This window comes from Terrapene carolina, unplaced genomic scaffold (genome assembly GCF_002925995.2).
Source record: "Terrapene carolina triunguis isolate 2854851 unplaced genomic scaffold, T_m_triunguis-2.0 Scaffold85, whole genome shotgun sequence".
Classification (NCBI taxonomy): Eukaryota; Metazoa; Chordata; order Testudines; family Emydidae; genus Terrapene; species Terrapene triunguis.
The window spans coordinates 35,610,344-35,633,518 of record NW_020664436.1 but is presented as its reverse complement, the minus strand read 5'-3'; the positions used below and the strand labels follow the sequence as shown (position 1 = coordinate 35,633,518).

Genomic DNA, 23,175 nt, shown 5'->3' with positions numbered 1-23,175 from the left:
TGTTTGGGGAGTTTTATAGTAACAGCTAACAAAAAAAAGGAAGATTAAGTTTTAATATAGTGTTACATTATATTTGATTTTATATATATATACACACACACACACACACACACACACATACTTACCTTTAAATGCCATTTTAAGGCTTTTGTAACTAACATCCTGATCTCATACAATTTTGTTGTGGTTTAAGTTATTACTCACTGATGAGTTTCTGGTCAGAGCACAGCAAGCAATTACTTTTTTTATTTTTCTTTCCTTTCTTTCTCTCTCCCAATTCACAACCTCCCCTGATGGCAGATTACAGCTTCACTTCTCCAAGGAAGCTCATAATGTGGCAAGGGGGAAAATCCATAACAAAAGTGTGTGTGAGAGAGAGAGTGAGTGTAAATCCTCCAGGGAAAATGTGTTTGTAGATCTCATTCCTGAATTACTCTCATTATAATAACCCATTTAGTGTCAGAATATGACAGATTATAAGTGTTTATGGCTAGTCCCCGCTCAAGACAGATTTAAATAAAATACTTCTGGTTATTGTGCAGGTCAGTGTGTTTAAATAACAACCCCCCAAATCATACTTTGACATTTAAAAGAGAGAGGAAATATTGTCATGCGGCAGACCTAGCACAGATAAGCGCAAGGCAATTTGGTCAGTACACTGTGATTTGTGAGTACAGTCTAACATACTCATTTTCACAGCTTGTAATCAAATAGCCACCTTAGCAATGTGTCAGCATTAAAAAAAATACTTCTTTTAAAATGTTTACACAAATTACCCCCCTGAGATTCTACAGTGCATTCTCTGCAAAACCAATGTAGGTTAAAGATCTGGAGTAAAAATATGCCTAAAGACCTACAGAAAATGAGAGAACCTAATCCCCACACACACACCCCACAAAAGGTCAAACTCTGACATGTTTCCTTGCGAGAAGTAAGGTTTTACTTTTGTTCTTGCGAGAAGCTTAAACCACTCTTATCATTCTGAATAGCTAATCCTGACCCACCTCTGGAATTTCCTGATATTGTGCCTGGTGTTTCTGATATTCATTTTGTAATAAGTCATCAGGCCCAACCTGAGGAAGATGACCGCAAAGAGCACTTGACATGAGATGGAAACATTTAATAGGTACTAAACCAATAGACCAGTCAGCATTCCATAAAGTAGCTCAGTGCTATGAAGTGGTTTCACTGTAAGAGCTTGAAATAGCCCACTAACCTACTGGTGATTTCAGGCCCAATTAAGTAATGGCACCTCAGTTTAAGGGACAGAATTCTTGCTCAGATAGCAGTGACCTCTATTATGCCATGAACTCCTGGTATTGTCAGTGTATTTTCTGTAATCTCTGTTCTTTCATAAAATTGCCTTGTTTTGCTTTGTTATAATGACCAGATCTAGCATTCAACCCCCCTTTTTGAATGTAGAGCTCAGTACTTCAGCTCAGAACACACGGTTCGCACGGTTAAATGAGATCTCTGCTACCGAGGCCACCCCGAGGTTGCTCTTTTTTACATAGACTCGGGGTTAAGTACCAACCAGTTCTCAGATTGATTGCAAATGAAAGAGAAATACCCCTAACTTTCTTAAAGAACACTGCAAATGTGGATGTTTTGAAATAGACTAACTTCAGCTATGAGCTGAGATCACGCCCTTTAAATAGTGTGTCCAAACATTTCTTACGTTCAGTTTTATGTAAAAACTTTTGTAAGAGTTTTTGTGCTTCCCTGCTGATGTTTATATGGGCCTTCTCAGCAAGGGAGAGTGATTGAGCCTCACAGTAACAGCACTAAACGTGCTCAGGTCATCCCTCCCCCCATCTGTGCACACTCCTGCCTGCTTGCCACTTCTGCAGCAGCATTGAGGTAAGGCCATAAAGAGGCTAAGCTCTATCCCCAGGTCTGCAAAGTGGCCCCAAGGAATGAAAAACATTCTGAAGAGACTGGCAACTGAAAAAAAGGGGCTCCTGCCTCCTAGGTTATCCCCCAACTGGGGTTCCATGCAGGGCCTGGGGAGGGAGGAATAGGTTTTTCCCAAACCTCCAGGTTTCAGTTGCTCCCTAGCCTCATGATAGGTGCTTGGGGAGTGAAGAAAGAGGGTTCACCTGGGCACCCCCAGTCCCTGTCGCTTACCTGCTCCATACAGGGGTCTTGAGAAAAGGGGATACTTTCAGTGTTCCAAACTTGTACACAACGTTACCACTGGGCCAACGGGGCCTATACCCAGCGGCCCCAGCCAGTTGGGGGGCCCCAGAAAAATGGGTGCCTGCCCCGCCCACCCAACAGTCCTGCTGGCGAGCAGGGCAAGCTCCCGCGCCCTGACCCCATTTCCCCGGCAGGAGTTTGTGGGGGGCGGAGGGGACTGCAGGCAGAAGGAGTGGGGAGGGGCCCCCACTTGCTCTGGCCCAGGGCCCCACACAAGCTTAATCCGCCTCTGCTGTTCTGATTCTGTGTCCCCAGTACATTCCTCGGAAGGCTTGGGGAAGAGCATGAATATGAACTCCCCTCCAAAACAGTAAATGGGAAAGATGTCATCATGCTTAGTGCATGAGACAGGAAGAGCAACTATCAACAAAACAGTGAAACTGACAGTACACAAAGTGCTGTCAGTTCCACAAAGTAAATAAAAATATAGAATTTATTCCTAATCTCGTTCAATCACAGTATCCTTAGGGATTACTTGTAGCAATAGTAGGTTAAAACAGAACAAACAAAGGTGAATATAAGTGTGGCTTTTTGAGCTATTGTTGTCACTTTATAATAGCCCAAATGACTTTCCTCCAAAGTGGAAAGAAAACAGTATGCTAAGGTGTCATAAAATCATAGACATTAGAGATGGAAAAGACCTGGTTCGTCATCTAGTTCAGCCCCCTGCAAATGCAGAATTGTTCCCTACAGTGTATATTCTAATGCCTTTTGTAGTCTATTTGTAAATGAGTAAAGGAATGGGATTTCCATCACTTCCATTAAAGGATAAATACCCCTCAAGGTTAGGGTGTTTTCCATTACATTTAGCCTAACTTTTTTCAATTTCTTCCTGTTATTCCTAGTTATAATCACTTGCATTCCCTTTAACCAGTGCCTTCCTTGGTGATCACACCCTTAAGGCGATGTATGGCTCATTGGATTTCTTCAGCAGTATAGTATACAGCTGATTAGTTAAGTTCTCACCAGTAGATGTCACTCCATGTGTAAAAACTGTTGTTTTTTTTTAAAACCTCAGCAATTAATTTTAATGTTGCCTTGCAAAAATAAAGAGTTTGGGGGGCATGTAGGGAAGAGATTGGTAATATATTTTCGAATAACTACTACTTAAACAATAGTGAAACAACGCAGAAGGAAACATAAGATTTTTGACTTTATTCCAACAACCAACAGATGATGCTATGACCTTAAGCATATATAAATATGTTTAGCAGCTGCTGTGTAACATATTTATAAGTGTTTAGTGACTTGGAGGTTAATCAAAATGAGTTTGGTGATCTCCGCTCAGTTCTTAATGGACTCTACTTCATATTATAGCACTGATGCAGCACAGTTTGTCACAGTCAGCAGTCTTTACTCAAAGGGAGACCCACTGTCAAGTGAGAATTAGAGGCTGAAGTAATACCTACTTTTTACCCCCTACCAGAAACTGTCCATTCCAGGCCATCATAGAGCAGTACTGTTGGTGAGCTATGTATTGGACACTGCACCTGACCTCAGGATAAAACAGTCTTTACTCAGATAAAGTTTTAGCTATCAGGGTCTCTAAATTGTTCCATATGTAATATAGTTCAGTATTGGTCAGTACTTTGATAGGAGACCACCAAAGAACACGTAAGTTCTACAAAACTGGTGCTCGGTGATTCTCTGTTTCCTTACCGAATCAATGCGCTAGGATAGAACTGGATTACAGTGAAAACTGAAGTTCTTCTCTGAATAGTGTCCCTGTGGATGCTCCACTTGAGGTGCACATGTGCCCCTGTACCTTTGATTGCAGATTTTTGGTAGCAGTGCCTCTCTTGTCAATAAGCAATCCCTATTAGTGACAGGCACTCCCACTGCATTCATTGCTTGGGAGACTCTCATGTTCTCATGCTTTTCTTTTAAGGGAGGATCCCATAAAAACAGGGAAATTAAGTATAGACTATTAATGAAGGAGCAAACTTTAAACCCAGTTTTAGGCACAGGGTACAGAGAACCCCCATGTCTGTCAGTGCCCCGATCACTACCACAGAGAGCTTCCAAGGAGAAAATGACACTGAAACCCCAGTCTCCAACACTCTCCTTGACTGAGGTACAGATAACCAAGCCACCAGTGCCAAGCGCTTTCTATTCCAAGTGTAAGGAAGGGGTTAAGAGGAGCAAAACAACAGAGAGTTCCTCATCAAAGATGATCTGGTCACCAGCAGTCTCAGGCTCCGAGACGAGTACTAGTGAGACTCTGAGTACAGTGGGTACCGTGAAGCACGTTAAGATTTCAGCTGAATCCCATACTTCAGTGGTAAAGGGCTCAGTACTGAAGACTGCTACTGCAAAGGATCAGCTTCAGTGGAATCCTTGATCCTCTCGATACCAACATCCGCACCTCACATAATGGCCTCTGCAACACCATCAGTGTCAGTGCTGAGTTCTGTTGTGCTTCTGCTACTGCAGGAATTCTGGTACTCGAAACACCTTATGGTACTGAATGAGTCTGAGTCTCCACTCCTTGTAGCCTCTGGATGCCTCTCAGTCCCGAGATTGGCTGGGTCACTGACTGCTCATGTTTCTAGGAGACCTACCTCTTCTCCACCGTTGACGATCCAATAGGAGGGATTGTCACCTTTAATACAATATGTGGAGGAGCATACTGACTCAGATTCTGAACTTTCTCTTCAAGGATCCCCAGTTTCTTCCAGGAGATGTTATTCCCCGTTGCAAATACAACAGAGGCAGGGCACCAGTCCCCTGCCTTCCAACACTTGGGATGCCTAGCATTAGTTTCCCCCCTGTGCCTTATGGTCTGCCTTATTGGGATACATGGGCAATGTACTGCCAGCAGTTTTGAGGGACCTCAACTCAGTCCCAGAGGAAACCACAAGACCCCATTTCCCAGGACCATCCATCCCTCCTCCCCATTCTGTACCAGAGGACACCTTTGAGGAGCAAGAGGCAAGGGCAGACAAGAAGGTTTTTATTTTCTCATCCACCACCAAACTCTCTGGTCATGGATGCAGTCAATGAAAAGGGGCACGTAGCATACTCAAAAGGCCACCCCTTATAATAAGGGGCTATATGGGGCTGGGGCTCTTTTGTCATGAGAGCTGTTTGTCAGCAACACTTCAGTTCAGGATAGCTAACCACCAGATGCTGTTGTCAAAATATGACTACATGAACTATGAAAAGTTAATGCTTTTATTGACCATTTACCACAGGAACTTCAAGAACAGTTAAGCACATTTTAAAGGAGGGTCAGTTTTTGGCAAAAATTTCACTTCAGGCTTCATTCAATGTGGCAGACACTGGAACCAGGTCTATTTCCACGGCAGTCGTGATGAGGCAAGCTTCCTGAATTCAGTTGTCCAGGTTTCTGCAGAAGGTGCAATCAACTGTGGAAGATTTACCTTTTGATGTCCAGAAACTTTTAGCAGATTCCACGGACGAGTCACTTCTTACCCTAAAGGATTCTCGGACAACATTTAGGTCTTTAGGGATATACACATCTGCAAATAAAAGGAAGTTTAGCAGCTGTCAGTCAACATAAAGATCCTGCCCTGCTCAATTTTCCACCAGAACCACCAGCTAAGAGGTCAAGGTTTTCAAAGAAAAAGCCTGCAACTATCATGACTTCTTTATCCCAGTCTTCAACATTGTTTAAATGCCAGTTTTGATGGTTTTGTTGAGAGTCCAGACCACCCAATGACCAGGTGTCATCAGCCACATGACACAACCCCCTTCCTCAAATTGGACATTCCCTCTCTCTATTTCATCAAGCGTGGGAGGTTATAACACTGGACAAATGAGTATTGGAAGCCATTACTTCGGGTTATACTATCCAATTTACTTCCACCCCACCCTTCCAATCCTCTTCCCCATCCCGTGTCTGGGACCCCTCTCACAAGCAATTGCTGACACAGGAGATCTCATCACTCCTAAGTCTAGGAGCCATAGAGTCCGTTCCACTTCAACACAGGTGGGAAAGGTTCTATTCAAGATATTTTCTGATACTCAAGAAAAACGGGGGTTGGAGCCAATACTAGATCTCAGACAATTGAATAAGGATTCCAGACATCTGAAATTCAGGGTAGTCTCCCTAGTAGCTATAATTCCCTCCCCGGAATCAAGGGACTGGGTTGCGACCCTTATCCTCAAAGATACCTTCTTCCATGTAGCGATCCATCCTTCCCACAAAAGAGTTGTTCTTTTCACTTTCAGTCACAATCATTACCAGTATCGGGTCCTACCCTTTAGCCTGTCATCGGCCCCAAGGGTGTTCTCAAAATCATGGAGGTCATCGATGCCTACTGCCATCGTCTAGGATTAATTGTCTTTCCCTACTCCAATGATTGGCTTTTCATGGGTCAGTCATATCAGGAGGTGTGATCGGCAATTCAAACAACTTATCTATTCTGAAGTCTAGGCCTGCATATAAATCTTGATAAATCAATCTTGACCCCCCTGTACAACAAATTGTCTTGATTCTGGAGTCGATAGGGGGCAGAGCTTATCTCCCTCTCCACGGGTTCCTTGTGCTAAAGAACCTTATACAAAGATTGCAGCTCTACCGACAAGTTCCAGCAAGGATATGTCTGAAACTGCTGGAACACATGGCATCTTGCATTTTTGTAACACAAAACACCAGGTTGTATGTTCGATGTCTCTGGGGTAGCTTAGGACTGTTTATGTACCCAACAAACGCAGTGTCAACAAGCAGGTATCTGTACCCAGTCAGGTCCTACAGTCATCTGGTGGATGAATCCATTCAAAGTTTTGTGCAAAAATCCTGCTCAACCAGAATCCTGTACAGTCATATTAATATTGGACACTTCCATCATGGCATGCAGAGCACATTTGGGTTCTCACACAGTCCAAGGTAAATGGGCACAACACTTGCACATCAGTCTGTTGGAATTCGAATTAAGGACAGTCAGAAATGCTTGCCTCCACTTTCTTCCCCTACTCAAAAACAAGTCCATCAAGATCATGACAGACAACATAGTGTGTAGAGAAGGAACTGAAGGTAGTTTGCCTGCACAGTGCTGTTTAGCCTTGGTATGGGGCATGAGGATGTGTAGGGCGCATGTACAGGCACAGTGGGCACTGCTACCAAAAATCTCTGATCAAAGGCACAGGGGAGCATGTGCACCTAAAGTGGAGCACCCGCAGGGACACAAGAGCTCCAGTTATTGCTCAAGGGAAGTAACCTCTCTTTCTGCCATTTATTGTCATTGTGGTCATTCAGGATTCCGAGGCACTTTTTCAAAGATTGGGTAGTTTTTCGGATGTCCTGGCCAAAGATAGCCATCTCATTATGTTTACCTAATTCCCACCTGCAGTTTCAACTGGAAATAGTTTTGCACTTCCTGTTGTATAGTGTTACTGTGCACTGCTTAGCTAGTGTCATGTTTGATCACTGTGGTAGGTGATGTGATCCCATTATATAGTTTGTGTGTCAATTTAAGACACCCCCCCCCCCAGTCCTACAACCAGATCTTTACAGATAGATCCTTACACCTCCCTGGAGCCCCATAGTTAATAAAACAATTTGACATGAAGGATGCTATTAAGAAAATATGGTATTGTTGTAGTACTGTTATAATATTATTGAACCAAGAGCATTTTCTGTTTGTTTGCTAGGTGGAGATCTGCATTGTTTCTTTAAAAGCAAATGGCAGACATGAGAGAGACTTGGCTTCTGAAGCTTATTTCCTGTCTCTCCTTCCCATCCCCACCCCTTGAAAGAACCTTTCAGAACATATGTTTTGTGTATTATGCCATAGAAAAAGACGTGCAGGCTTTCCCCATTTTGTTAGTATTTGTAGCCCTTAATGATAAGGATCTCATTTATTCAGAGTAAAAAGCTTTTTTCCACCAGATATACTTGTGATATATAACAGTTTTTAGGCAAAACTTTGAGAAGTGCTTTCTTTTGAAAGGTTACAATATTTACATAAGAAAAGCTCGATTGTAACACTGAACTCTTTTAAAGTTGTTGCCAAATGGTCCTACTCTTTATTTCCCTTTATAATTTTCCCTTGGAGATTTGCCCCACTATGCATTTTTTTAAAAATTCCCTCCACAACTCATCACCTGCTTCAGCAGAGAAATGACATTGTATGGCAGTTGTCTCCTTCATATCAAAAGAAATCCTTTGCCTCTTCGCAGGAGTGACAGAGCAAAGGACAAAACTGATTTTTAAAAAATGCTTTATTTAGACAATACATTCTCTACTCCTTTAAAGAAATTCCCAATGTATTTGGAAAAATTAAGCCAAATGGTGCTTTAATGCTCTGTACCCCACTCCCAAAGGAAAAGATCAAGTCCTGTCAAAGATCTTGGAAATCTAACATTATTTTGCAAACAAATTAAAAAATACTGAAGCTAGTCAAGTCATTCAGAAGTTGTAGGTTTGGTTTTATGTTTTGTGATTGGTTTATTTGTTCCATTTTTCTTTTTCTTTTTCTTTATATATATATATATATATATAACATAATGCTGAAAAAAGCATTTGTACCAAACCTGCAATCTGCCACCAAAAACTGCCATTTTATGTACTTGTAAAGTAGTTAAAGGTTCTCTCTGTTAGAAGGGGTCACTAAAGGTGGGTTTGTAACTTTTTTATTTTGTGTTTTGAAAAGCACAAAATAAAATTTATGAGACGTTTAATGGAGAAACTCTTAGATTTGAGGTTTGTATTTTCACACACATGATATGCATATACAAGTATACTTGTGCATGTGTTTTTATATGTGTATATATATGTATGATGAATATCAATATGTGTGCGCAGATATAAGTATACCAATGTATGGTACATAATTACATTAGAGATATAAGGATTAAAGGGGCTATTTTTTGAGTGGAATGGGCATTGTGTTTACTATAAAGAACTGCAAAACCAATAGTTTACACAACTAAGCAAATTCCTTTTGTTCATGAAAATTTGCTAGCCCAGGCACAAAATCTTCTGTCTAGCCTTTACTAGATTGATGATAATTTTAAAAAAAGTAATGATATTTTACTTGTTCTTCAAAAAAAATTACTGGTCCCTGGTGAGTGGAGGAGTATCATTTGGCAAGGCTTAATTCGGAACACCTTCTTGTGCAAACTAAGATCCCAGTCATGCAAACGTATATACATGAGGGTAACTTTTAAGCAAATGAGTAATTCCATTGAGATTTCTTTTGTCAGTAAAGAACATACATACCTGTTTGCAGGATTGCAGACTGGTTTATGTTTTGTGCCCAGTGCTGTAATCAAGTCCATAATCAGGTTCTTTACCTTAATTCTTTTGATGTCATCTACTGAAGGACTGATTCCATAACCCTGTGAACAAAGTCAGGACTGACAAGAGAAAAATCTGCTGTGGTGCAGAATCTTGGTTTTGGGGGGAAGAAGCAGCAGCAACAATATATGACATTCACATGGTTTGATTTGAAAATTCCATTGAAGCTACTTTTGGCCATTAATGGTTCTCAAAGAGCCCAGGATGTGTAGATACGTTTTCATATACAACTAATGTTCACTCTCCACCAGAGGGATTTGAAATCTTATTGCAAACAAGACACCTTTGATAAGAGCAAATAAGTGAATTTCCTAAAAATGACCCCCACTCACCCAGGAGTATTTTGGTTTGGTTTGGTTTGTGTGGCTTTTGTGACAGACAAAGGAGCTTTAATATAGGATCAAAAGAACTTTATTTTTTAAACAGAACTTGCCCCAGTTGCTTTTCTTATGCCAATTTCAAATTCTCCTTTCTCCCTCCTCTGAGTCCATCACTCTGTTCCCTTGGAACAGATAATAATCTATACCTCCTTGTGTGATGTTATGTTGTATCAGTTCAAATTAATAAGTGTGTACATTTCTGGAGGTTTGTGTTGGATCTAATTCTGTCTCAGATTATACAGTAACTAATTCAACACTAATAGCCCCCCAAAGCAGGTAAAAAACTAATTGCCTGCCTCTTCCTTAGCTACCTGTGAATGCTAAGAGATGAATGCTGTGACGAACCATAACACACCCCGCAGTGAGATAGATATGTAATGAGAGCCTGTGCGTGTGCTTTCTCTTCACATAGGCAAGGCAGTTTTCCTGGCATGAATCAGAGTGGTATTATGGGATCCAGTTCTCCCTACACGCAGCCGATGAACAACAGCTCTGGCCTGATGAACCCACAAGCTCCTCCTTACAGCATGGCACCTAACATGGTGAACAGTTCAACAGGTAATGGTGGGTAACGTTTCAGGAGTGACCTTCCTCCATGAATCTCTTTAAAGGTACAAGCCCTCGAATGATGGCAGAGGGATTGTCCTTTATACAGTTTACCAGCTAAGTGCATGTTATTAACTCTGTACTGAGTTGAGGTGCTCAGATTATTTGGTGAAATACTTGATACATTTCTGCTACAATCAAATCCTCTCACATAGCGTGTACATGAATGTGATGACTTTGAAAAGTTATTGCAGCATATTTGAAGTTGGGTCCAAACTTGGCCTACCTTTTGGGCGTGTGGAGAGAGAGAGAGACTCCTACATTTTCAAAAGTGACTAATTTTGGGTGCCTTACTCTTTGAGATCCCAACTTGAGACACTGAAAATGGGCCTGATTTTTAGAAAGCGCTAAGCATCTGTCTTCTGAAAATCAGGCCACTTCAAGGTGCTATAAGTTGGGCACCCACAATAACTAGTCACTTTTGAAAATGTGTACCATATACATTGCAAAGTCAGTATATCTATATAGTTCTTCTTTCCTTTGCTTGTTGACATTTACTATATGAAACAATTGGATTCAGTCATAACTGGAAAAAAGTGCCAAATGCAAACAAGATATATTTGAAATACCTGCTAAAATTGTGTTACAAGTTGTGCCTTGCACTATGGGAGTTTAAGATTATTATTAGTACTGTTATTTGTTGCACTGTATGTGGCTTCCATGCCCCGTAGCACCTGTGAAAGGGAGACAAATTAATGTAATTCTCTGTTGATAATATGCTTCTGTGTTACATGTTAAAGTGTACAATATTGAGAGGCTCACCCCATCTGAAATGTTAACAGCTAAATTCCTGCAAGATCACATCTGAGTAAGAGTTTATTCTTATGATTCTCCAAGACATTAGGGAGTTTGGGATAGGATTTCAATGACCCTAAGGCAGTGATACCCAGACTGAAGCGCTCGAGCCACAGGTGGCTCTTTAATGTGCCTCCCGCAGTTCTTTGCAGCACCCGATATTAAAACACTGTGTGATTTAATTAACCAATCTAAGTTATTTAACCACTCAGTATCTTTTACTATGTTATTAACCAATTGTAGTTGATAAAATAATAATGCTTGGTCAGTCATTTTGCTGTGAGAATAATATACATTTTTATATCATATATTATTTCATAGTAAATGAAACAATGAATTCACATTCTTTTGGGTAATGTTAATTGCTAATTTGGCTCCTGAACCACTGAGGTCTGAGTATCCCTGCCCTAACGCATAACGTCAGAATGCTTGAGCCCAAACCTTTGAGTCTCTATCAATGCACTTGCTATTTATAGTTATTCTTCTTGAAAAAGCTTTGGTTTTTGTGGGGTTACTAGAAAGGTGTTACAAAGGTCAGGCAAGTTGATGGGATTCCTCTCTTCAGCTGGTACAGTACCTTTTGTTGCTTAAGCAGTACAGCATGTCAAGTACAAGATGAACTGTATCTTACCAAGAGCCTAGGGTTTTATATCTTTCTTCCAACTCTACCCTCCCTGTTTCTTTCCTCCTTCCTTCTCATCCTTTCTAATTTTTTTCCTCTTCAACTATCAGTCCTCTTTTGCTTTCAGATAGAAAATGGACAGTGACATCATAGTACCTCATAATGTCCAGGGTGTTGTTTTTTTTCCCCTTGACCACAATTAAACAGAGGTATTCCCAGCTAACTTATCTTTCAAGTGACCATGGTATGTTTTCTGTTAGTGGAAGAAAAAAATGGAATCAGAAAGAGATTTTAAAAAATAAAATAAAATTGCTTTTCCTTAACATTGGCTAGGCAGCCGTTTATTTGTCCAGGCAGCACACTTACATTCTGGACGAAAAGGGAAAAGCTATTGAACAGGCCATTAGTTAATGCCTTGCATTTCCCCCACCACAGCTGTCCCAGGTAATATTGTATTTGGGTTGTGTAGTTATGTGTTTTGTCTGGCTTGCTGAAATAAAATTACTTCTGAGCATTGAAACTACACTATAAATTCTGACTTGCCATTAGCAGCAGTAATTTTTCCTCCTTTTTCTTTGGCCCCCAGAGCTGCAAAAATAACCAACAACAAACAGATGGCAGAGTTCCCTGCCTAAGAAGATTTATGTATTCCTAAGGAATAACCAGTTTAAAGGAAGATTCACAGAGGGTTTTTTTTGTTCAGATAATTCAGCCATTCATTATTTCATACAGTGGAAATCTGTTCAGTGCAAGGCCATTTATCCTAGCAGTCTTTTGTATGGGCGAGTCATATTCTTTTTATTGTGTTATGCATTCTGAAATATTGGATTTTTAATAATTTAAACATTTATCAGAGGTTTTTTTCCTCTTGTGCATTTGTGAGGTTTTTCTTTTGTTCCAGTCTTATTAATTGGGAGGTTACCCAATGGGAAGTGAAATATGAGATGTGTGCACACACACCATATGTGTATTGTGCTGTACTGCTTCTTGAAGTAGGACTACAAGAGAGCATATGCACTGTATCAGACCAGGGTGAAAAGAAAAGAGGAGCCTAATTTGAGAATATGCTGGTGGTGAGCAAAGGGAATTCTCCATTTCTCCCATGTCCTGAAACATCCCCATCCCCAGTCCACCCACATCAAGCAAGTAAGAGGTTGAACTTCCAAAATAAGAACTGCTCTAACTGCAGTAGTTATGATAACTTTGTGTTGGGTAGAGGGGAGACGTTGGGGTTGCCAGAATGCTCTGTTCTTGCTGAAGTGCAGCATTTGAGGAGGTAAAGAGCATACAGATGAAGACTGTTATATGACTGAAAATGGGATTTACTGTGCCATTGACACCAACTTTGCTGAGTGGCACTTCAGCCATTGTTCTGCTAAGTTAAGACAACATGGCAGTTAAAATATGTTTTAGGTAGTATACAGGGCCAAAAAAAACCCCCTCTTGTGTAGTGACAAATTGTTACAAGCTTCAGTGAGCAAGTAATTATTTAAATGGAGCCAGCAGGAATATGAATGTGACAACTATTCCTTCAGCTATAATGCCAGGGGAAAAAAACAGTAAGCACGAGGGGATTTTTTTAAAAAACACAAGCATATCTTAAGAATTTACTCCATACAAGAGAGAGGGATTTTGTGCTGATGTTATTAGGGATTATTTCTACAGTGGTTTTATTCAAAATAGAGTTGCATTGTTGCTCAATATGACCTAATATTTGTTTTTGCAGATTGGATTTTTATTATTAATATTTATTATTCCCAGTCCGCCCTGTTTTTTTCTTTGGTATTTTAAATTAAACAGATGCCACAAGTTCCACAGAAGATAGCTTTGCAATTCTACATCTTGTTACTTACGCAGTCACCGTGTATAAAGCAGAGCACATTCACAATTTCTGCTGACACAGAGTAATTTAGGAACATAGGAGTTGCCAGGCTGGATCAAACCAGTGGTCTGTCTAGTACAGTGTCCTCTCTATGACAGTACCAGATGCTTCAGAAGAAAGTGCTGGGATCCCTTGACAATTATGAAACAAACTGCCATAGAGGAAGTTTTTCCTTTTCCCTTCCCCCCATCAGCTTTTATCCCGAAACACACGGGTTTATATCTCTTAGATATATATTATCTTATTTAGAGTTAAATTGACCCAATAGTTTGCTTTTTTTTTAAAAAAGAATAACACAAATTTTTCACAAAGCTTAAACCCAATAAAAAATATTTTCATGAGGTGGTTTTAAAATTCTAATGGAAATTGATTATTTGAACAATCAGTTCCATGGAGCCCTTGAATCTCAAATGTTTCAGCACTGTGCTTGTGCATGAGAATCAGAAAGTGACATTGAGGCCATTCTCCCCTACTGGGCCTGTAGTTACTGTGCCTTAACTATGCCAGTATAGCCCCATAGTGTAGACGCAGCTTACTGTGACAGAATGGGTTTTTCCATCTCTGTAGGAATACCTCCTCCCTGAGTGTCAGTAGCTAGGTTGATGTCTTTCATCAACCTGGCTGTGTCTACATTGGGGGTTAGGTTAACATACAATGCTCACAGGTGTGGATTTTTCACACCCCAAGTGCCATAGCTATGTCAACCTACATTTTAAGTGTAGACCAGGCCTGATTTCCTTTGCACTTCCACAGATGCATAGAACATTGAGCAGAACTTCATCTCTCTCGTATTGCAAGGGACAGCCCTCATTACAGACCCAAGTTTTCTGTCCTACACAGACCTGGCATTTTCTTTCTTTTATTATTGATTTTAAATTATTTACCTCAGAAATTCCAAATTATGAAAATAAGATCCTGGAAAACGGTGTTTGTGCTAAAGAAATTGAAGGGACACTGTCAAGTTAAAAATCATACATATTTTTGTAATTGTCCAGGTGCTTGATACGGATAACAATTATGTTATTAAAAATTAGAAATTTTTTAGAAAATGAATATATTTTTCACTATGTTGCTATTTAGTTACATTTCCATTTTTCTGATCTCTTACAATGAAAATGCGCCTCATATTTCTCATCAGTAACTCCTCTGGCTGATAAAGCAGCATTGCCAATGGGCTTCCCAGAGGGTCTCACTTTTCTATAGGGATGAGGGATAATCTCCATTCTTCCACAGGAGAAAAAAAGGGGCCTATTGTAAGGTTACAATTGGTGATCAGATTTAGAAAAGTTGTGGCCAAATGCTCACCAGCCTATCAAATTATTTTCCCTATGCTGACTAGATTTTTCTGAGGATTTTGGACACTTCTTTTGATTTTTAACCCTGCTCCAGAGTCACTTAAAAAGCTTCACTGAGGTCATCATCTTCTGCTATGTCATACACCCTTCAACCCAGCCCCTGTATATGCACATTGAAACTACTGCAGCTACTACAGTTCTCAGGGGACTATATGATTTGTAGAATTAGTAACAGTGTATGGATCTGTTCACCTCTAGGCCCATATTGATAGTGACTGTCATTCTGTAACTTGTATGACTTGATGTCTTGCTAGTTCTTAGTGGACAGATATCCACATCACAAAGTCATAGTTCGCAGTCTCATCAGAGATTGAATGGTCACAAAGATTAGGGCCCAAACTCCTGCAAAGACTTCTGCTTAACTTTACTTACATGAGTAGTTTAATTGAAGTTGATGGGGCTGCTCATATGCACAGGTCTTTGCGCTATCAGGACCTAGGTTATCCTTTCACCTATAGAGTGAGGTCTCCTCAGGCAAGGGTTTGAGGCACATTGGCAGTGCTGCTGTCCATGCTGTACCTCTTCTGTGGATGTGAAAAGTACTTGAGATTTCAATGCTGTCAATCTGACATGAGCACTAAATTCACTTTTGTGTGTATGCATGCTAGGGTTGCCTAATCACACAAACCCAAACACCCTTGCCCTGCCCCCATCCCACCTCTTCCCTGAGGCCCCGCCCCTGCTATGCCCCTTCTCCGAGGCCCCGCCCCACTCACTCCATCCTCCCTCCCTCTGTCGCTTGCTCTCCCCCACCCTCACTCGCTTTCACTAGGCAGGGGCTAGGGGTTGGGGCAGGGGTGTGGGCTCTCGGCTGGGGCCAAGGGGTTTGGAGTGTTGGAGGGGGGTCCGGGCTCAGCCTGGGGCAGAGGGTTGGGGTGCAGGAGGGGGTGTGGGCTCTGGGAGGGAGATTGGGTGCAGGAGGGGGCTCAGAGCTGGGGCAGGGTATTGGGGTGTAGGAGGGGGTGCAGGCTCTGGGAGGGAGTTTGGGTGCAGGAGGGGACTCAGGGCTGGGACAGGGGGTTGAGGTGTAGGAGGGGGTGCAGGCCCTGGGAGGGAGTTTGGGTGCAGGAGGGGGTTCAGGGCTGGAGCAGGGGGTTGGAGTACAGGAGGGTGTGAGAGGTGTGGGCTGCGGCCAGGCGGCACTTACCTCGGGCAGCTCCCGAGTGGCGGCGCAGCAAGGCTAAGGCAAGCTCCCTGCCTGCCCTGGCCCCGCACCACTCCTGGACGTGGCCGGCATGTCTCTGCGGCCCCTGAGGGAGGACAGGGGACTCCATGCTCTACCCCTGCCTGCAGGCATTCCTGGCCAATGGGAGCTGCGGAGTCGGCGCTCAGGGCGGGGGCGGCGCACAGAGCCCCCCTGCCACTCCTCTAGGGGCTGCAGGGAGTTGCCAGCCGCTTCCAGGAGCAGTGCGGAGCCAGGGCAGGTAGGGAGCCTGCCTTAGCTCTGCTGCGCCGCGGGACTTTTAGCAGCCTAAAATCTCCTGGTTTGGCTTCAATAGCCTCCAGGAGATAGAGCCGGATTCCGGGAGACTCCCGGCGAAACTGGGAGGGTTGGCAACTAGGGTGACCAGATGTCCCGATTTTATAGGGACAGTCCCAATTTTGGGGTCTTTTTCTTATATAGGCTCCTATTACTCCCCACCCCCGTCTCGATTTTTCACATTTGCTGTCTGGTCACCCTATTGACAACACTATATGCAAGGGGGAGAGAGCGAGAGGCCAAAATATTCTGTTTTGTAGAGTGAGATTTGTTATTGCACTAGCAATAAAGAGAAAAGCAATGTTTGTGTATTGCTGCTCTTACTGTATTTCACCATCTTCTGGAACTGATAGTCAACTTTTAGCAAAAAGAATACTTTGCTGCAGTTTTACTCATGTCACATATACCTTTGAGTGCATTAAATTCAGCATAGAATAGCTAATTCATACTCGTTTTATGAAATCATTCTAGCTCTTATAATAAAGCGAGAGGCTAGAACTTGAAACCTATTCACAGTACACTGCAACACCTTTTTTGAGTCACAAATTTCCCTGTTATCCTCTTTTTTACTTTTTATCTTTTGGTCTGCACTTCAGATGCAGGATTATTAATATCTGTATAGAAAGGGTTGATGTCTTAATTTTGCAGAGTTTTGTGACAGTGATGTTCTCCCACTGCTTGGAAAAGGGTCAAAATAATGCCCCTAGTGTGACATTGTACTAGAAAGTGAAGGGTTGTCTGTTGCAAATCACTGGGGAGTATTCTTGCAAGAAGTTATGAAACAGCATTTCAGCAGAGGATGGAGAAGTACTTACAGAAGCTACAAGGAAACTAGACAGTCTTACAATGAACATAGCAAAGCCCTTGCAGTTCCCATTGCAAGGTAGATGAACCAATAATAAACATAGAACAAAGATTGTTAACCACTTTTCAGAGCACTTCATTAAATAAGAAGTTTTTCATAGTTGTCTTCACTGACAATCCCTGTTACCAGCACATGTGGAATCGTCTTTAAGTACACTGCAAAGCAGATAAAATCAGAAAAGTTCAAAATAATTTACCATCCAAAATTATTATTTGATTTTTTTTAGTGAATTTAAAAATTGGCTAATACAGTGGTAAGTTGCAGACTTGGGTCATTTGTTTTTTTTTTTTTATTAAACTATTAATTTATAACACTTCAAAAAACAGGATTCATAATCGTAACCTCTGATATAAACAGAATTACAAGAAAAGAATATCAAATAAATTTATAAAAAGAAGGATTTAGTCATGTGATGTTCTGCAGAAATGTGGTTAGTGGTTAGCTGATTTTTACTTTCTGTTTTCAGCTTCTATGGCATGAAATTCTGTAACAGTTACATGGGTTAACATTATGTCAGTTTGGAACCAAATGATAGGAGCACATTTTATGCTTTCTTACATAAAAGTGGGTTTTCTGTTCTTTGGTTTGTTTGTTTTTTGTTGGTTGTGATGGTGTTGTTTTAGGGAAACAAACTTATTTTAAAGATCTGTAGGATTAAAAAAGTAAAAGTGTCAAGATACTGGTCCTCAATTCATACTGGTCACAAGCTGCCTTGTTCTTTCAAGGGAGTTTAAGGGCAATACTGCATACAAATCAGATGTTTAATACAGGCAGGCTTCTCAGCATAATATTGCTTGGTTGTTTTGTTGAGGTTTCACACACATTCATAAAAATAACAGCGTTTTTAGCTGATCTCAATAGATATTTGCTGCAGCTGCATCATTTGAAAAAGGCTTTTTGTTCCAATTCTTAAAGTCTCTAAGTATTGCAAGTAATTTTTTTAAAGTGTCTCAATTATGATTTCTGTGTTGTGATGTCTTTAAGGGGTTGATTAGGCTACAAATATGCTTTGGGGAAAAAACAAGAAAACATGCCCATGAAAAACACCGGTAGTTCCACGCAGAATATTAAGCATACAGTTGTAAACTCACATGGCACATGGTTGGGTAGATTTTTTTGGCAGACCCATAATCTCAACCTGCAGTGATGCTAAAGGTATTAGCAAATTAGCACTGCAAAGCTTGCCAGCTTATTCGCCAGAGTCCTGCTTGCTCTCTGACTGCTATAATTAAAACTAATTATTTTCTAAAACATAGTAATACATGAATATGTGCAATAATCATTTTGTAGTGGGCAATCTGTGAAGTATTTTTTAAAGCTTCCTCTGTCCCCCCCCAAGATCCCTCCTGCTGTGTGTGTGCTGACTAGCCAGCGTTGCCATTTTGCAGAAAAGCAATCTGGTCCAACAACCATCAGGTTAATGTTATTTTATTTAAAGAATGTTGCTTTTCTAATCTTATATTTTGTACATTTTGCAAATCTAATTCCTCCACTTTCTTGCTGCACCTTTTTATCTGTCCTTTTGCTTATCTTGAATCTCTAAAAATAAAATAGACAGTCCCAGTTTTTAGTGAATGCTGTGCACATAGTTTTCAGGCAGTGTCTAGCAGTAGTTGTTTGGCCATTTGCATTGATTTGATGATATGTCATCTCTCAGAATCTGCTCTGTCACGTATTGTATGTATTTTTACCTCAAAATCTCTTCTTGCATTCATATTAGAAATCCAGAAACTCAGCAGTACTACTGCAGTAATAATATACTTACCACTTGCATCTTCAAACACTGAACAAAAATTAACTAACCTTCACAACACCCCCAACAAGGTGTCTGTGTAAGTACTATCTGAACATGTAGTCTGAGTACTCACCTGTCATCCCACCTGACTTCTGCAGGAGAGAAAAATTGAATGCTCATTTCTCCCTTAGAGCTGACTTTACAGATGTGTGATTTAGTAGTTGGGAGATGAGTGTGTTGGAACCCCAAGGAGTTTAGTACCTTAAATAAAAAAGCTCACCTAACCATGGAGTTCCAACTGCAGATAGTGAAGAGAAGTAGCAACATGATCTGCTAGCCACCAAATCAAACAGGGGTATGACTAGAATTTTCACCCTTTTCCCAGCATTAACACAGAGAACAATTTTCATGCACAGTTTTGGCTTATGTTCTGCTCTAGATAAAGTGAAAGATATAACAGTTTCCAAAGAAGATTGTCATCTTCCTACTATATAACAGCCCAATCGTGTTATGGAAACAAACTTGCCAGCGGCATTAAAATTTTATTTATACTTTGTAAAATGATTTTGCTGTGTGATAGTTTTTGGTTTTGGTTTTGGTTTTTTTGTCTGCTTAAATCTAAGAGACTTCCAGATTTCCAGGTGCTATAATAAAAGAAGGAGAGAGGAAGGTGGAAGACCTATGCTTCATATGCCATCAGTTTTTAACAGCAGGAAGCATTTTCTTGCAAAGCCAAACCTATCATGCTAAACTGTTTCTCCTGTTTTTGATTAGCACCTATGGGTCTTGCAGATATGATGACACCTGGTGAGTCCAAACTGTCCCTTCCTCTCAAAGCAGATGGCAAAGAAGAAGGACCCCCACAGCCCGAGAGCAAGTCAAAGGTATTTCCTTCCTCTGCACGTGGTGTTGGTTCGGCCCAGCAGAAGTCCGCTATGTTGTCCTCCATTCTCTGGTTTTGGCCTACCCTCTTTTGTTCTTTCCTGCATGCCTTTTCCATTCATGTGCATTCTGTTTCTTTCTTTTCTTTCTTATTTTTTCCTCCATTGTGTGGATCTGAAAGTTACTAGTTCTTATGGCATTTTAACTTGCGGGGGCAAAGCAACCCACTCAAACAGTTATGTGGGGATTTGGCTAAGCCAGGTGGGTGGGAAAGGAGGGTCTTGCCTCGTTTCAATACTTGCAGCCATTTTTCTCTGCCTTCAGTTATAGCTTCCTGTTTTGGCCGCCTCAGCAGCAGCAACATACTTTAATATTTTGCTTTCCTGCCTTATTTGATAAAATAAGGTGAACAGCTTTTTTTTCTTTCTTTCATAAGGGGAAACCCATGCTTAGCATTCCATTTGAGCTTGAAGTAAGCATGGTGGCTTAGTGACTTTAGCCAAGCATCCAGCAAATTTTCCAAATTATACTAATCAACAATGTTGTTTTAATACCTTTATATATAGATATATATTTCTATATGTGTGTGTTTTCTGTATGTGTCTCTCTGTTTATATATATATATATTTTATATATAAAAAGAATTGGTCAGTCTGTTAAACTGGATGTATTTTTTTTGTTTTTGTTTTTAATAAAGTTTGCCCTGCCTTTGTCATATTATTTTTTTTTTATTCCTCTACCACAGGATAGCTACAGCTCTCAGGGTATTTCTCAGCCCCCAACCCCAGGCAACCTGCCAGTCCCTTCCCCAATGTCCCCAAGCTCTGCTAGCATCTCCTCATTTCATGGAGATGAAAGTGATAGCATTAGCAGCCCAGGCTGGCCAAAGACTCCATCAAGCCCTGTAAGTGGCTCTGGTTTTTTGGGTTTTTTTGTAATTAATTATATTTTAATGCTTGCTTGTTTGTTTTGTAAATTCTTTTTCTTCATAATTTATCCACTAAAGGATTTTCTTTCTTTATAATAATAGGGCCAAATTCAGCTCTCAGATACATGCGTACAACTCCCACTGGCTTGGCTTCTGTGGGACCTGAGCATGCCTATCAGAGGGCAAAATTTGACCCAGTAGTAATAAAAAGAGTAAAATTGAGTGCATCATGTAAGTTTACTGTCTGGTAATACAGCAGTTGTTGTGAAGAAAGCATCCTTCCCATAATGCATCAGCTTACAGAGCATGCCAATTGTGTTGATAAGGACATTCCATTTCTTTTATTGGGTCCAAACTCCTTCACACAACTGACTTCACTGTTTGTCCCACTGTTCATTAAGTATTACTATTTAAAAAAAAACAAATATTTTCCTCTCTATGGGTAGTAAGAACAGGCACAGTATGGGTTACAGGCTCTGCACCACAAAAGGCACCTCAGACAAGTCTGTCATTTACAGTTCTGAAACATTTTTATTTCCAAATTTCATATGTAGAAATATAAATTCTCAGGGCACAATCTGAAATAATATCAGTTGTGATTTGTTTCACTCAGTTAGTTGAAATGAACCAAAAGGTTGGTGAAAAAGTTAAGGGAAGTATATTTTTAGAAAGCTCCTTTTTTAGATGAACAACCTGTAATCACACTAGAAACAGGTTATGCAGAAAGATCTGGATCCAGAACAGCATAAGACATAACATTTAAACTAAGTATCATTTCCAGATGAGATGCAAAGAGCAAAAAATACAAAAAAAAGTGTGCAAACATAAGCATATATGGGGATCTAATATCCATTTGACCATTTTTGGCTTATTTCTTAAACTAAGAAAGTATATGTCATTCTTTTATTTAAAATATTACTTCACTCAAGCAAAATACTATATTATAGTTATATACAAAATATAATGCTCTTTTCCAATGTTAATGCATAGCTAACTTAGCAACTAGTCTTTAGTAATGCCTTAGTTTTCACAAGATAAATTGAAGAGCACATCTCAAGGCAAAAGCAATTTGGTGAGGGGAAAAAGTCTAGCCAGTCCAGAGCCTGGAAATATAACATCCAAGACAGGGAATGTTATTAATCACTATTATCTTGTTGCAGCAGATAGAGCCAGACATTAAAGTTGTCCCCAAAAATGTTCATAGACTTCACATGGCAATTCAGAGTTACTAACTTTTTGCTCCTCTGAGAAAGTAGTTAAGCTCATAGCATATTATCTACAGAGACAGCTTTCTTCATGGAGGGTGACATTCCTGCTAGTGTAGAGGGTCCAGACAAGACCTTCTGAACCACATTTAATAGGCTCAAGTGGATTTTTAGAGTTTTTGTGCATGCCCTCTGCACTGGTGTGAATTTCACCTTAAAAGGCCTGAGGAGGTATGTAGCAAATATAAGCTCTGCAGGGGAGAACAGGGGAAGTATAGGAATGAGATGCACCACCTTAATTTTGATATCCATATGTCATTGACTTTGAGTCTCAGAAGGCAGCTGGTGTTCTTTACGCCCTCCGGGTCCCATCCTGTCTTTATTTTAATAACATTTCTGAATGGACAATGCTGTAAACTGGTAATGGGAAATTTTCTTTTCTTTTCTTTAATGTTTCGCTTTTTCTTTTCTGGAAGATTGGAAAATATTTTGTCTAGTGAATGTGCATTCCTGAGCTCATTTTAATAATTTGTTAATAAACCACAGGGACCATCGTGAGCATATATGTATTGTTTCCACTTAAAATTAACAAAAAAAAAATTAGAATAAATCTGTGAAGGAGGTGGGAGGCATTATATGGGTTTGTTTTCAGGTTAAACTCCTGTTCCACATGCTCTTCTCTTCAAATACGATGTTACACCGCCTGTTCAGAGTTCTTAGCAATGATTCCATAACTTCAGTTACCTTCTCAATAAATAGTTCAAGTGATTAGAATGGTGCTGGTTTGGAGAACTATAGAATTATAGAAAAATAAGAGCTGTCTGCCAGCTGATCTCTTTTTATCTGTGGAGGCCAGACTGTTGGATAACTTAGTTTACAGCTGATATTGACAACACTAGTCTGACTTTGATTGAAATGATTATTGGGATTCCCCATTCTTCCCAGTAATATATGAAAATAGCCTGTGCTGGCTAATT

General features: G+C 40.5%; 1 protein-coding gene across 8 annotated transcripts in view; it reads left to right on the top strand.

The window, feature by feature from the left end:
* The window catches only part of ARID1B (AT-rich interaction domain 1B), a 402,254-nt gene that overhangs the window by 339,132 nt on the left and 39,947 nt on the right, over positions 1 to 23,175 (top strand). For 5 of the 8 annotated variants that reach the window (XM_024214019.2, XM_024214022.2, XM_024214017.2 and 2 more), the window contains 3 exons: positions 10,256 to 10,401; positions 19,958 to 20,067; positions 20,811 to 20,969. In XM_024214019.2, the coding sequence (XP_024069787.2) occupies positions 10,256 to 10,401; positions 19,958 to 20,067; positions 20,811 to 20,969 (415 nt within the window). The remainder of the gene's footprint in view (positions 1 to 10,255; positions 10,402 to 19,957; positions 20,068 to 20,810; positions 20,970 to 23,175) is intronic. The other 3 variants (XM_024214024.2, XM_024214023.2, XM_029911039.1) reach the window with 1 other exon arrangement.